This window comes from Nyctereutes procyonoides, unplaced genomic scaffold (genome assembly GCF_905146905.1).
Source record: "Nyctereutes procyonoides isolate TBG_1078 unplaced genomic scaffold, NYPRO_anot_genome, whole genome shotgun sequence".
Lineage (NCBI taxonomy): Eukaryota > Metazoa > Chordata > Mammalia > Carnivora > Canidae > Nyctereutes > Nyctereutes procyonoides.
This window is the reverse complement of record NW_026575035.1, coordinates 12,700,719-12,717,220: the sequence shown is the minus strand read 5'-3', so window position 1 is coordinate 12,717,220 and position 16,502 is coordinate 12,700,719. Positions and strand designations below refer to the sequence as shown.

The window sequence follows — 16,502 nt, the reverse complement described above, 5'->3', positions numbered from 1 at the left end:
AGATTAATCTGAGAAATCATTTCTGAGGGATTAAACATGGTGGGGAAGAAAGGATAATTCCAAAGCTAAATATATTTTCTTCTCTCAGTGAATACCTTTGAAATAGTTTTCACAGTTAGAAACTTTCTTTTAAAATCTTGAACTTTTTAATGTAATGTGGTAGTTAAACATTTGCTTTACAGCAACATTAGTGTTTGATGGACATCCTTTATATTTGAATGAAACAACTTAGAGTTTCAAGTTGCTTTATGAGAATAAATAAAAAACATTAGGTACAATAGTTAGACCATTACTTTTGGGTTTACTTTTGATGTCAAATCTTAGAAAAGGATATATAAATGAATTCTGAAGCAGGGGTTAGGAAACTATAGCCAAATCTCGTTGCTTCCTATTTTTACAAATAAAGTCTTATTACAGCACACCTTCGTTGTTTACATATTGTTTTGGGCTACTTTACTGGTATGATTGAGTTGCGTAGTTCTGAAGAAACTGCATGTCCTGCAAAGCCTGATATATTTACTTTCTGGCTTTTTATAGAAAACATTTGCTGACCATTCTCGAGAACACTTATGTCAGAAATGGCAGTTGGATAGAGAAATAGCACAATGTTTCTAGGATAATAGAGTTTTATATTTAGAATTAATATCTGGCTCTAGTCTTTGCTTCATTATTTATTAATGGTGAAACCTTATGTACTTTCAGGGATCCTTAATTACCCCGTATATAGAATTAAGGATTGGATCTTCAAAGTTTTTTATAGCTGTAAAATGCCTTTATTCTCTAACGTAAGTGCCTGTTTGCAGTCTGAGTTAGAGGGTCTTTTGAGCTCCCTTCCACCTTTAAATTTCTACTTTTAAATTTATGATTACATGTAACAGATTTTTTTTTCTTTATTTTAGCCTGATAGACTAAAGCAGTTTAGTGTGGCACCAAGACATTTTGAAGAGATGATACCACCTGAAAGACCCAGAGTAGCTTTCCAGACGCCTCTCCCTCCTTTATCTGCCCCACCTGCCCCACCCATCCCATCAATTCACTCCATCCCATCTCAAAATGAAGATTTGCACAATGGATCCAGCTGCACCCTTGGTGAAATGGTGCCTCCCAGGTGCTTGTTTAAAATGTTTTGGTTTGGGAATTAGGTAAGGTATCATATTTTATGTTCAGAAGGATTTGGTGAAGTAGATAAAGTTGTCCTTCAGAGATTTTTGTATGATTAACAGCTTCTGTGAAAGAATTTCTCTTCAGATTTGTTTGCATTGTTGGTCTTTTCTCTTATAAAAACAAGGGAAATCCTTATAACATTCTTTTATTGTTTAAGGATGCTCTAATAGTTTTAGAATGCATAATAAACTACATTTAGTATTTAGTTTTAGGGTACATTTTAGAATATCTATTATTAAAAACTCAACATATAAAAGCTATACTTTTTCTTCAATTTTATAATTTCCACTTGGCAAACACTGATTAATTCTTTGAGTTTAAATAGAAAAAAGTTTCTTATGTGGTTCTTTTGTATATATTACTTTATTTTAGATTCTATTTCCTTCAACTCTTTCTCTGTGATTACTTATAGGCTATGCAACTCAAATACCTGAAATAAAAAGTGTTGAGAATATAAAACTTGCAACTTAGGTATTAGGGTAAGGGATTTGGTTTTTATAGGTAAAAGGCATCATGCTGTCCTAGACTACATATAAATAAAATTGTCTTGTTAACATTGATATTTTCGGATATGCACTTTCTTCCCTTAGTAAGATTTGAGCTTATTTTTTGTTTACTATTAATGTATTAATTATAGGAATGTGTTTAATTAGGTGTTTTTCCTTTTTAATATTGATATTTCCTGTGCTATAATTTCTTTCAGTAGGACTTGATCTTATCTTTTATTTACTAACAAATTGTAGCACTGTGTGTACCGTGTTTATTAGGTGTTTTGTTTGTTTGATCTAATGACTTGCTGACTTAAAGCACTAGGTAAGATTGAAATTACAGAGCATGGTATGATGGTCTCTGCATTGGTTTAGGGATTAAAATGGTTGGCTCCACTGTCTGGATTTTGGGAATACCACACCTCTTTTAAACTTCTGTTTTTTTATTTGTAAAAGTGAAATAGTAGTCTTTTTTTTTTTCTTACCTATATTTACAGAGTTGTTGTGCAGGTCAAATTCTATATGAATCTCGGGGATCCCTGGGTGGCTCAGCGGTTTGGCGCCTGCCTTTGGTCCAGGGCGTGATCCTGGAGTCCCAGGATCGAGTCCCGCATCGGGCTCCCTGCATGGAGCCTGCTTCTCCCTCTGCCTGTGTCTCTGCCTCTCTGTCTCTCTCTCTCTCTATGTCTATCATGAATAAATAAATAAAATCTTTAAAAAAAATTCTGTATAAATCTCTATCCAAATTTAAGATATAATGATGTTGGCGGTTGGTTTCCTTTCATAGTGGTTTCTCAACTGCTTTGTTAACATATCCAGGCAACAGTTAGTAAGGTTAGACCCATTGAGTTACCAGTAAAGTGTGAAAAATATCAATGACTGGAGAGAACTTTAATGCCTTCTTAGCTCTTCAAAATTATTTTGAAGTATACAACAAGGGATAACCTGTGAAGATAGACTCAAGAGGGAAGACATTCTAAGATGTCTCCTTTTCTTTTTCTGGTCATCTAAAGGAATTTGCCTTTTCCATTTTTACTATTGGAAAATATTGCCTTGCTGCAAATAGAGATTTTCCTAATCAGTCAAGTGCTGAAGTAGAGGTTTTTAGAAGCTTTAACTTTATGAAATACAAAGCATTATGTCCATTCTTTACTGTTGATATTTAAGTGGCTTCTCTTTCACATTATGGCTGACTTACCTTTGAAAGAACAATAAATTATTTTAGAGTTAAAAAAAATATGCCCTTTCCCCTCAGTCAAATGGAACTATTTTTAATCCTGTTTATACTTTGCCTTTTCTTCTTGCACTATCCTTCTCTGTGTGACTCCACCAACATGGCTGAAGCATTGTCTTTTATTTATTTATTTATTTATTTATTTATTTATTCATTCATTCATTCATTCATTCATTCGAGAAAGAGAGGCAGAGACACAGGCAGAGGGAGAAGCAGGCTCCTCGCAGGGAACTTGATGCAGGATTCCATCCCAGATCCCAGGATTATGCCCTGAGCCGCAGGCAGATGCTCAACCACTGAGCCACCGAGGCATCCCAAAGCATTGTCTTTTCTAGAAAGCCTTACTACTACTTTCCTCTTTTCCCCATATGATTGAAATGTCCCTGTTCCATGTTCCTACGGCACCCTGTGTCTGTTTGTGTTGTTTCACATACTGTGCTGTAACTGCCTGTTTATTTCTGTATTATTTATGAGGGACAGGGACCATGTTTGTTCAATACTGGCATATACTGATTAATTAGATATTAATTGATTATTATAATTCAAAGTTTTCAACTTATAAGTGTTATACCTTAAATTCTGAAATTTGGTAGAATATTTTGCTTTTGAATCCTAATTTTTGATAAGAGATTAAAGCAAGATGGTGGCCTTGTCAAAGCAGCGATTAGATTTTCAGCAAAATTGTGCAAAAGAATTATGTCTTGATTTAAAAATGCAATGAAATATGAGAAAAGTTTTCCCTTTTTTTTTTTTTTTTTTTGATATAGGATTGCACCTCTGCCACCTCCTCCCCTACTACCACCTCTGGCTACTAACTATCGTACTCCTTATGATGATGCATACTATTTTTATGGGGCCAGGAATACTTTGGATCCCAGTCTTGCTTATTGTAAGTTATCTATAGGTTAAACATTTTTTTTCTGGTGGTTCGGTCAGGAAAATTATTTAATGTTAGCAAAAATAAGTTAAAAGCCACAGCTTTACTTATTTCAAATATTACATATTTATTGACTTAAAAACACCCAGTTTAAAACTCAGCTATATTTCATAGTTGTTTTTTTATTTAGCTTTAAGAAATATCTATTTTGTGGTTTCTTGCAATGTTCTTTGCTAACTCCTAAGAAGGAAATACGAAATTTTTCCCTTAGATAGTATTCAATATCTGATTTTTTTCTTTAGGTTTAAAGTGTTGATAAATGGGTACTCTGAAATAAATTTGTTTTCTTTTAAGATGGTTCAGGAATGATGGGAGTACAGCCTGCAGCTTATGTTAGTGCTCCTGTCACCCACCAGCCAGCACAGCCTATTATGTAAGTTATTAAAATAATAATTTCTTTCAAAATTAATTTGTCTTTCATAGAACCTATATTATTTTTTCCCTTCAGAACAGGTGTAACTTAATTTGTCAATTATTGCATAACCAGTATATTCAAGTATTGCTTTTAAGTCAGTGTTTCATAGTACATTTAAAAAATTAAGAGTAATCTCACTTTCACTTAGAAAAGTCATGCATGCATATTATTGATAAATAATAATACAAAGAAGCATATGCAAAAAGTTGAAATCACCTGAAATCCCATTCATTCAGTGATAGGTGTATCTAACTAAGCATTCAGTAAGTCTTCTTTCTTTTTTTCTTCCCCCAGGAAGTCTTCTTATGTTGTCACAAAATCATACATACAATGTACACCAAATCATGTTATATTATGTATACTGTTCTTTTAAAAGTAACAATATATCATAAACCCCTTTTCCATGTCAATAAGTATATTTTATAGTTATTTAAAATTAAACTTTTTTTTTTTTTAAAGATTTTATTTCGAGAGAGAGAGAGAGAGAGAGAGAGAGAGGCAGAGACACAGGCAGAGGGAGAAGCAGGCTCCATGCAGGGAGCCTGATGCGGGACTCGATCCCAGGCCTCCAGGACCATACCTTAGGCTGAAGGCAGGCGCTAAACCTCTGAGCCATCCAGGGATACCAAAATTAAACTTTTTATTAGAGATATTATAGATTCCCATGATGGAATTATAAGAAATTATATAGAGACATTTTGTGTACCTTTAACCTAGTTTCTAATGCTAAGTTCTTGTAAAACTGTGGAACAATAACAGCCCAAATATATGACATTGGATACAGTCAAGATACAGAACACTACCATCATCACAAGGATCCATTATAATGCCCTTTTCAGCCATACCTAATTCCTTCCTGCACCTATTCCCTCCCTCCACTAGGGATAGCTAATCTGTCTTCATGTCTTTAATGTCATTAAAAAAATGCTATGTAAATATGGAATCATTTATGTAACCTTTTGAGGTTGACTTTTTAAAATCATAATTCCCTAGGGATTCATCAAGTAGTTGCATGTATAAATTGTCCTTATTGCTGAGTAGCATTTCATGGTATGTTTGTACCACAATTTGTGGTACATTGTTGAAGGACATCTAAGTTAGTATGAATAGAGTGGCTATAAATATTCATGTATAGGTTTTGCATGAACATAGTCTTTGGTTCTTTAGGCAAATTGGTCAGGAGTATTATTTTGGGTTATATGGTAGTTATAACTTAAGTTTTATAAGAAACTGCCAGACTTTTCACAGAGACTGTACCAATTCACATTTGTATTGGCAGTGTATTCAGAATTTGGTTTCATTACATCTTTACCAGCATTTGGTGTCATGACTTTTGTTTATGGCACTTTGATATGTGTGTAATGATAGATCATGGGGGGGTTTAATTTATATTTCTCTGATAATGATGATGCTTAACATCTTTTCATGTATTTGCTATCTATAAATCTTTAATGAAATGTTTCTTGATTTTTTTTTACACATTTTATTTTACTTATTTATTTTTTTTTAAATAGGCTCCATTCCCAGTGTGGGGCTTGAATTTATGACCCTGAGATCAAGAGTCACATACCCTACTGACTGAGCCAGCCAGGCGCCCTGTTTTTTAACACATTTTAAATTGGAGTAGTTGTTTTTCTAACTATTGAGTTTTTGAGGATTCTTGATATATCCTAAATACTAGTGCTTTATCAGATACATGGTGTGCAAATATTTTCTCTTACCCTACAGCTTGTCTTCATCCTTTGAGTAGCATGTTGCAGAGAGCAAAAATTTTAAATTTTTAATCAAGCCCAACTTCAGTTTTTTCTTTTATGTATCATATTTTCAGTGTCAAGTCTAATATTCTTTTTCTAGGCCTACATCCCAAAGATTTTTCTTGTTTTTTTTTTTTTCTTCCCCTTAAAGTTTTGTAGTTTTTTGTTTAAGTCCATGATCCATTCTGAGTTAATTTTTAGGTAAGATGTGAGGCTTAGGTTGAAGGTTTTTCTTTTTTTTTTTTTTCCCCCTTTGGGTGTCCAGTGGTGCCCAGCACCATTTGTTAGCAAGATTATTTGTCCTTTATTGAATTGCTTTTGCATCTTTGTCAAAATTCACTGGACATGTATTTATGTGAGTCTGTTTCTGGGATTCTGTATTCTGTTCCAATCATCTATGTGTCTCCCCTTATGCCAGGAATATTATTGTAGTACTATAGCAAGTTTTGAAATTAGGGAAGTATGAGTTCCCCAAATTTATTTTTCTTTTCCAGGATTACTTTTGCTGTTGCAGGTCCTTCGCATTTCAATGTGAATTTTAGGATAAGCTTGTCGATTTATGCAAAATGTCAGTTGAGATTTTGGTACAGATTATATGGAATCTATAGATCTGTTTAATATATTTTTTTCAATTTCTTTATTGTAGTAAAATACACAAAATTACCATTTTAAGCATTTTAAGTGTGTAGTTCAATGTTATTAAGTACATTCATATTGTGAAACCATCACCACCACCTGGAACTCTTTCATCTTATAAAACTAACTGTACCTATTAAACATTTCTCTATTCCCCCTTCTTCTGCCCCTTTCTGTCTCTATGATTGCAACTACTTAGATACCTCATAGAAGTCAAATCATGTTACTCCTCCTTTTGTGTCTGGTGATTTTACTTACTATAATGTATCAAGGTTAATCCATGTTGTGATACAAGTCAGACTTTCTTCAAAAGGCTGAGAGTAATACTTAATTGTATGTAGATACCACATTTTGTTTATCCAGTTCATCCATCAGTGGGCACTTGGGTTGCTTCTATGTTTTTCTGTGCGAATATGCAGCTAGCTGTGAATGTGGGTGTACAAGTGTCTTTTCTAGACTCTGCTTTCTGTTTTTTTGAGTATATACCCAGAAGTGAAATTGCTGGATCATATGGTAATTATCTGTTGGGTTACCAACGTATTGTATTCTACTTCAGCAGTACTATTTTTCATTTCCATCAGCTCTACATTAGGGTTCCAATTTCTCCACCTCTTCACTGGCACTTGTTATTTTTGTTTTATTTGATAATAGCCATCCTAATGAAGTGTTATCTTACTGTGCTTTTGATTTGCATTTCCTTATAATTACTAATGTTGACTGAAGTTTTATGTGCTTATTGACCATTTGTCTATCTTATTTGAAGAAATGTCTATTTAAGTCCTTAATAGTTCATTTTTTAATTGGGTGATTTGTTTTTTCTGTTGATGAATTTTAAGAGTTCTCTATATATTGTGGATATTAATTCCTTATCAGATATATGATTTGCAAATATTTTCCCCTACTCATTGTGTTGCCTTTTTACTCTGTTGGTAGTATCTAGCAACACTATAGATGCATACACATTTTTAATCTTCATGAAGTTTAATTTGCCTATTTTTTCTTTTTTTATCCAAGAAATTATTGCCAAATCCAATATTTTGAAGCTTTGGCTCTATATTTTCTTCTAAGAGTTTTATAGTTTTTGGTCTTACTTTGAGGATTTTAATCCATTTTGAATTTAACTTTGGTATGAAGTGTTAAGAGTCCAGCTTCATTCTTTGCTTGTGAATATCATTTTCTTAGCATCATTTGTTGAAAAGACTGTCCTTTTCCTATTGTGTATGGTCCTGGCACCCTTGCAAAAATTTTTTACATGAATGCATTTACATGAATGCATTTAGTTCTGAGCTCTCTATTCATTTGTTCTCTATGTCTTTCTATATGCCAATACCATGCTGTTTTGATTACTGTAGCTTTGTGGTAAGTTTTAAAATCAGGAGGTATGAGTTCTGTAGCTTGTTCTTTTTCAAAATTTTTTTTTGACTATTTGGAGTCCCTTGAGAGAATAAAATCTTAGTAAGACTTTTTCTATTTCTGCAAAAATATCATTGAGATTTAGATAAGATTTGCATCAAATCTGCACATCACTTTGGGTAGTATTGACATCTTAGTAATATTAAACCTTCTAATCCATGAATGGGATACATTTCCATTTATTAATGTCTTATTTAATTTGTTTCAGCAGCGTTTTGTAGTTTTCAGTGTTTGTACAAGTCTTTCACACTGTGGTTTACTTAATTCCTAAGTATTCTATTCTGTTTGATGTTATTATAAATGGAATTGTTTTTGTAATTTCCTTTTCAGATTATTCATTGTGTATTGAATGCAACTGGTTTTTGTGTGTTAACTTTGTATCCTACCATTGCTGAATTTGTTTTACTAACTGGTATTTTTTGTGTGTGGAATCGTTAGGGTTTTCTATATGTAACATACATCATCAATGAACAGAGATTTATTTCTTACATTCCAATTTGGGTGCCTTTTACTTGTTTTTCTATCCTAAGTGCTATGGTTAGAACTTCCTGTACTATGTTCAAGAAAAGTAATGAAAGTGGGTACTTTTGCCTTGTTCCTGATCTTAGAGGAAAAGCTTTCAGTCTTTTAAATATGGCATTTATTATGTTGAGGTAGTTTATTTCCAGCTTGTTGAGTGCTTTTATCATGAAAGATTGTTAACTTTTTTTATCATTTTTCTGCATCAATTGAGATGGTCATTTTTTTCCCTCACTTCATTCTATTAATGTGGTATATTGATTTTTGTATGTATGTTAATCATTCTTGTATTCCAGGAATAAATCCCCCTTTGATCATGTCATGGTGCTTGATTCTTTTAATAGGCTTTTGAATTTGGCTTGCTAGTATTTTATTGAGGATTTTTACATCAGTGGCCACAGGCAATATTGACCTGTAGTTTTCTTATAGCATCCTTTTCGTTTTGGATATCAGGGTAATTTTGATTAGTGATTCAGTTTCCTTACTAGTTATAGGTCTTTTCAGGCTTTCTATTTCTTTATGGTTTACTTTTACATCTTAACATTATTAAGTCTCTAATCCATGAATGTGGGATGTCTTTATAAAATTTTTGGGGGTTTTTAAATTTCTTCCAGTGATATTTTGTAACTTTTACACTGCTTAACTTCTGCTTAATTGATTTCAAAGTATTTATTTATTATTTTTAAAAAGGTTTTTATTTATTCATGAGACACACAGAGGGAGAAGCAGGTTCCCTGTGGGGAACTCGATGTGAGACTCTATCTCAGGACCCTGGGATCATGCCCTAAGTTGAAGGCAGATGCTCAACCACTGAGCCACCCAGGCATCTCCTATTTCAAAGTATTAAACACTCTTAGGTGTTGTGAATGGAATTGTTCTCTTAATTTCATTTCCCTATTATTCATGCTAGTTTGTAGAAGTACAGTTGAACTTTGTATATTGATCTTATATCCTGCAACTTTGCTAAACTCTTAGTTCTAACAGTTTTTAGTGGATTTCTTGGCATTTTCTGCATGCATGATTACATCATCAGTAATGAAGATAATTTTACTTCTTCCTTTATCTTATAGGCGTTTGTTTAGTCTTTAACCATTAATTGTGATGTTAGTTATGGGTTTTTTGTAATTGCCTTTATCAGCTTGAGGACGTTTTCTTCTATTTTTTGTTGATTGTTTCCATTATAAATGTATTTAGCATACATATTTCAGCATATTTCTAAATTAGAAGTTGAATTTTGCCAGATGCTTTTTCTGCATCTATTGAGATGCTTCAGTGGTTTTGTTCTTTATTCTACTAATAGGGTGTATTATATTGATTCATTTCATATATTAAATCAACCTGGAATTATTTTTTTTTTTTAAAGATTTTATTTATTTATTCATGAGAGACACAGAGAGAAAAAGAGGCAGAGATACAGGCAGAGGGAGAAGCAGGCTTCTCCCATGGAGCCCGATGCGGGACTCCATCCTGGGACTCCATCCCAGGTCTCCAGGGTCACGCCCTGGGCTGAAGGCGGCGCTGAACTGCTGAGCCACCCGGGCTGCCCTCAACCTGGAATTATTGTGATAAATCCCACTTGGTCATGAAATATAATTTTTATGATATGTTGCTGGATTATTCAGTTTGCTTATTTTTTTTAAGGATTGTTGCCTCTATGTTTATGAGTGGTATTAGTCTTTAGTTTTGTTTTCATGTCTGATTTTGTTTTTACTACTGTTGTTTTTAAAGTTTTTATTTGAGGGATCCCTGGGTGGCGCAGCGGTTTAGCGCCTGCCTTTGGCCCAGGGCACGATCCTGGAGACCCGGGATCAAATCCCACGTTGGGCTCCCGGTGCATGGAGCCTGCTTCTCCATCTGCCTATGTCTCTGCCTCTCTCTCTCTCTCTGACTATCATAAATAAATAAATAAAAATTAAAAAAAAAAGTAAAGTTTTTATTTGAGAGAGAGCATGCAAGTGTGAGTGGGGGGAGGGAAAAAAGGAAGAAGAAAGAATTTCAAGTAGACTCCTAGCTGAGAATCGCATCTGGTGGCCAGGGAGGGCAGGGTGCTGATCACAACTCTGAGATCATGACCTGAGCTGAAATCAAGAGGTGGATGCTCCACCAACTGAGCCACTCAGGTGCCTCTTCATGTCTCATTTTGGTATTAGGATAGTACTAGCCTAGTAGAATTAGTTGGAAGTGTTTTTCCATTTTCCATTTTACTTTGGAGTTTGGGAAAGATTGTTGTTAATTCTTTCAATGTGGGAGAATTGATCAGGAAACTAGTTGGCTCTCGTCTTTTCTTTGTGGGTAGTTTTTTGTTTTATTACTAATTCAGTGTCTTTACTTGTCATCAGTTTATTTAAAATTTTTTCTTGTGTTTGTTTTGGTACTTTGTATCTAAGATTGACCTGTGTCAATGATATCTAAGATGTTGATCTAGATATCTAATTTGATCTAATTTGTTGGTATAGTGTTGTTCATAGCATCTCTGACATTTTGTGTCTTGTCTTTTCATTTTCATTCATCTCAAAGTATTTTCCAATTTCTCTTGATTTCTTCATTGATGTATTGGTTATTTTAGAGTGTATTGTTTAATTCCCAACAGAATTATAAATTTCCTTTTTTAATTCATTTTTGATGTAATTCTGTTGCAGTTGGAGAACATACTCTGTATGATTTCAATCCTTTTTTTTTTTAATTTCAATCCTTTTAAATTTAATGAGGCTTGTTTTATAACCTAACATATGGTCTGTCCTCGAGAATTCTGTATAGACTTAAGAAGAATGTACTCTGTTGTGGAGTGGATCATTCTATCATTGTGTCTTAGATCTAGTTGGCTTGTAGTATTGTTTATTTTCTGTATTTCCTTGTTGACCTTCCATACAGATGTTCAATTGTCCTATTATTTGAAGTGAAGTACTGAAGTCTCCGACTATTTTTGATTTGTCTTTTTTCTCTCTTCAGTTCTGTTTTTGCTTTTTATATGTAGGTCTCTGTAGTTATGTTACATATATGTTTATCATTATTATCTCTTAAAGATAGGTTGAACTTTTATCAGGATAAAAGATTCCTTTTTGTGTCCAGTAACAGTTTTTGAACTGAAGTGTATTTTGTCTGTTATAAATGTTGCTACTCTTGTTCTTTTTTTTGGGTTAGCTTGCATGGTATATAATTTTCCTTGTAATACCATCAGTTTATTTGTGTATTTGAATTTAAAGTGTGTCTCTGCAGACAGCATACTTCTGCCTCCTAGTCTAACTATACCCCCACAACCTCAGTCCACCCTTTTCTGCTATCTTCTGCCTAAATTTACATATAGTACATTCTTATTAAGGTAGAATTTTTGTCAGCTATTTTTTTTAAATCTTTCTTGTTTCTCTGTTCCTCTGTTAATGCCTTCTTTTATATTAAATATTTTTTAAAGATTTTATTTATTTGAGAGAGTGTATGCCCACTAGCTGGGGGAGGGTCAGAAGGAGAGGAAGAGAGAGAAACAGACTCCCTGCTGAGCACAGAGCCTGATTTGGTGCTTGATCTCAGGACTCTGAATATTGACTTAAGTGAAATCAAGAGTTAGATGCTTAACTGACTGAGCCACCCAGGAGCCCCTTATGTTAAATATTTTATAGGATTCCTTTTTAATTCCTTTTAGTATGGTTTTTGTGTGTGTGTGTGTGTGTGTGTGTGTGTATTTTGTTACAGATTAAAATTACTGTGTTAATTTAAAAGAACTGAGTTTAAGGTCAATATTAAAAATAGTAAAAAAATTTTTTCTACATTGTAATGCCATTACTTCCCCTTTCCTTTATGCCATTGTTGTCATACAAATTACATCTTTATACATTTAAACTCATCAGCACAGTTTTATAATTCTTTCTTTTCCTTTCTTGTTTGTTTCTTTGTGTATTTACCTTTTAAGTTAGAAAGAATAGAGTTGCAAATAAAAGCATATTTGTAGGGACGCCTAGGTGGCTCAGTGGTTGAGTGTCTGCTTTTGGCTCAGGGTGTGATCCTGAAGTCCCGGAATGGAGTCTCGCATTGGGCTTCCTGCATGGAGCCTGCTTCTCCCTCTGCCTGTGTCTCTGCCTCTCTCTCTCTCTCTGTCTCTCATGAATAAATAAAATCTTTATTTATTTTTTTTTTAAATAAAATCTTTAAAAAAGAATATCTTTGTCTTCCTGTAGTTACTGTTACTGGTGTTCTTTATTTCTTTGTGTTTACTGCAGTTATTGTCAAGTGTTCCTCATCACAATCTGTAGTGTGCTACATTCATTATTATAGGATGTATCTGTTAGTGATAACTTTTCTGAGTTTTTATTAAAGGCCTGATTAGCTTTAATGTTCTAATTTTGCTTTTATTTTTGAAGGATAGTTTTCCTGGGTGTAGAATTCTTGGTTAAAATTCATTTTCTGTCAGCATTTTGAATATGTCGTCTCATTGCCTTCTGGTCTTCATGGTGTCTGATGACCTGTTAATCTTATTAAAGATACCTTGTACATGATGATCTCTTATTTTCTTGCTATTTTCAAGGTTCTCTCATTGTCTTTAGGCAGATTGACTATAATGTATATATGTATGGATCTCTGAATTTTCTTGCTTAGAATTTGATAAGTTATTAGATGTGTTAATATTTTTCATCAAGTTTTGGAAATTTTCAGCTGTTATTCAGACATTCTTTATGTTCTTTGTCTCCTTTCTTTCTGAGATGCCTATTATGTATATGTTGATATAGTTGATGGTGTCCCACAGGGTCTCTGAAGTTCTGTTAATTTTTCTTTAACCTTTTTCTTTCTGTTTTTCAGACTGGGTAATCTAAAGTGACTTAACTTCAAATTCAGTGATTTATTCTGCCTGCTTAAATCTGATGTTGAGACCCTCTACTGAAATTTTCTTTTCAGTTTTTGTACTTTCCAACTCTGTAATATCTTTTTTTTAAAAAATAATTTGTTGATATTCTTTATTTGGTATAACACTGTTCTTATACTTTCCTTTAATTCTTTAGATATGGTTTTCTTTAGTTTTTCCAAGATACTTGTAATACCTCATTCAGAGTCTTTGTCCAAAAAGTCCAACATGTAGGGTTCCCCAAGGACAGTTTGTATTGACTGATTTCTTTTTCCTGTATATGATCCATACTTCCCTATTCTTTTGTTAGTCTCATATAAAATTTTTTTGTTAATTGTAAACTGGGCATTTAAAAAGATAAAATGTGGCAACTGTGGAATCAGATTTTCTCATTTCCCTAAGGCTTATTGTTGTTGCTATTTGTCATTGTGGTTCTTTTTAAAGTACTATTGTGAACTAATTCTGTAAAGTTTATATTGTTTGTCATGTGTGACTATTGATGCCTCTGCTGAGTTAGCTTAATCGGTTATGACTGGACAGAGATTGCCTTAAAGGGCTTAAATTTCCTTAAATGACTTAAAATAAATGTCTAATACTCGTTGTTAAGTGTTCTGTTTTTGTATTGGGGCATGTTCAGTACAATACTCCAGCAGTTTTCATCTCAGTTTTAGCCTTTACTTCCTTCTCGTACAGACCTCAATACCAGCCAGAAGTGAAAGATTAGAATGTTCTCACAGGTTTTCTGGGTATCTGTGAAACTGCATATGCATGTGGCTTTCTAGGTTCATAAGAATATGTTAGTTTTCCAAGTCACTATGGATATGTTTTTCCCTAATTAAAAAAATAAAAATTTTTGTCGGTGGTGGTTAGCCTTTTGCTTGCTCCACAGGTTTTGCTGCCACAGTTAACTGTAATGTGGAACAATTGCTCTGATTGTTTTCTACAAATACTTCATGATAAGAACATTTATACTGAGCAAGCTCTAAGTACGCATTAAATAAAGGCAGGCCTTAAGAATGGTGCTCTTCCAGGGAGCTTCCAGATAGGTCAAAGGTCACATTTTTTAGAGATTGGCTGTTTGGGGAGCTCCAAACCTGTTCTACATTTCCATTGGCTGTGGGCTGCTGATTTTTATAGCTGCCTTCTGTGACAGGCTGTTGGATTTTATGACTTCAGTAAGCTAGGCAGAAGTTGAATGGGAAGGGGCAGGTTCACATGCCATAAATATTATTGTTCTTAATGAAAGTTTTTATTTTTTAATTTTTTATAATTCTTCTTGGATTGTTGCAAGCCTTTCATTAATTTTCAGAATTATAAAAAAGTTGGTCTTGACAATTTTTAACAATGTTTTCAATATTTTAATGGGATAGCAGATTTTTAAAGGTTCCTACTTTGCCATCATGGAAGTGTTTCCCGGTTTTAGAATACTCATTTCTGTAAGATCCTTCATGTCCATTTATTGTTAGTCATGAACCGGGTTCTAGTGTAGTTGTTTTTAAGTTGTCATTCTTCTATTTTGTTTTTCTGAATGCCACATTACAAAGTATAAAATTGTGATATAATAACAGTCGAGTAGTAGAATTACCTCTTTAATTTCTTACAAACCATTTTCTAATGTATTTATTTTCAAGCATTTTAGCCTAATTAGAGGTGGAAGGAATCTGTGATTCAATTAACTATTTTGGTGTGCACGTGATCTGTCTTTATTCCAGTATTTTATTTCTTTAACACAGCTTACTTCATAGATAAAAATGGTGTAAGAAATGGGTTTGTAAGTCTGCCATTCATATCCCCAAAATTGTATTCACTAATGGATGATATGTACTTAGAATTTTAATTGTCCAAATTGGATATACATTTACTAAAACAATAATAGTGATAATAGTAGTAATTTCAAATTACTGAATAACTAGTGTATGCTACTGTCTTGTCATTATATATATTATTTCTGTCAATATTTGCAACTGAGGTAATTGAAACTCAGCTATATAATGGGACTTCCCTAAGTCCTCAGTTAATAAGCAGTTAAGATAGAAATCTAAAGGAGTTTTGTCTGGTTTCAAAGCCTTAACTCTTTGCCACACTTTAGGAAACTTATCACATTTACACTGTAATGATTTGTGATAACAGAAGAGGTATAATTATTTTGTTTAACTGATGTTTATACCTATGCAAGTATTATCTCTTTGGTGAGCAAGGTCTATTCAGGACCAAATTAAAGAACTTTAGAGCTGAAAAAAATGTTTAGGATTTAACTTGAGGTGTGTAAGTTTCAGAGAGGCTGTATAAATCCATTGAAATATTGTATGCATAATTTGTGTGTGTGTGTGTGTGTGTGTATTTCTGCAATGAAAGATAATCTTTAATCATATTTTCAAGGGAAATGTCACAGACTCCCCTCCCCAAAATTAGGAGATATCATTGATGGGCATCTGTGGCTACACTGAAGAACAGATTATCTCCTGTGATGTTGAGAGTGTCATCCACTTCTCCAGTTTTGATATTGGCATTGTCCTTAATAACCACTTTGTCATACTCATTTCTTGCATGTCAATAAATCTGACTATATCATCTATATGGTATACTTCGTGGTCTGGATGATTTCTAAGTAGTAAGAACTCTGGATCACCAGAGAACGATGGGGGGAAAAAAAGGAAGGAAAGAAGGAAGAGAGGAAGAAGAGCCTTCATTTGCTGAGGAATCATGAATCCAGCTTTACCCAACACTAAGAACCATCTTTGGCACAATTTTCATCCCAAGTCTCATAAAGCAGGGCAGGGTTCTAGAGATTCTACTAATTTTAAGCCATTAATATCATCAGTAATATGTATAATGACTCAGTGAAAAGAGAAAAAAAAGTGTAAATTCACTTATTTTTTTATTTATTTTTTGGATACTGATAAAAAGAATTAATAGTTTTTAACAGCATTGCTGAATACAAAATCAATATATAAAAAGCAGTTGCAGGAAATGGCAATTTCTTAAAAAGTTAAGCATACTTATATCACTTGAATTGTCCTCCTAGGTCTATACTTAAGAGAAATATAAATGTATATACACACAAAGGCTAGTATATGAATGTTCATAACAGTATTTGTAATAAATATTTAT

General features: G+C 33.3%; 1 protein-coding gene across 14 annotated transcripts in view; it reads left to right on the top strand.

The window, feature by feature from the left end:
• The window catches only part of CSPP1 (centrosome and spindle pole associated protein 1), a 126,346-nt gene that overhangs the window by 61,697 nt on the left and 48,147 nt on the right, over positions 1-16,502 (top strand). For 12 of the 14 annotated variants that reach the window (XM_055318270.1, XM_055318269.1, XM_055318259.1 and 9 more), the window contains 3 exons: positions 900-1,108; positions 3,654-3,775; positions 4,118-4,196. In XM_055318270.1, the coding sequence (XP_055174245.1) occupies positions 900-1,108; positions 3,654-3,775; positions 4,118-4,196 (410 nt within the window). The remainder of the gene's footprint in view (positions 1-899; positions 1,109-3,653; positions 3,776-4,117; positions 4,197-16,502) is intronic. The other 2 variants (XM_055318272.1, XM_055318271.1) reach the window with 1 other exon arrangement.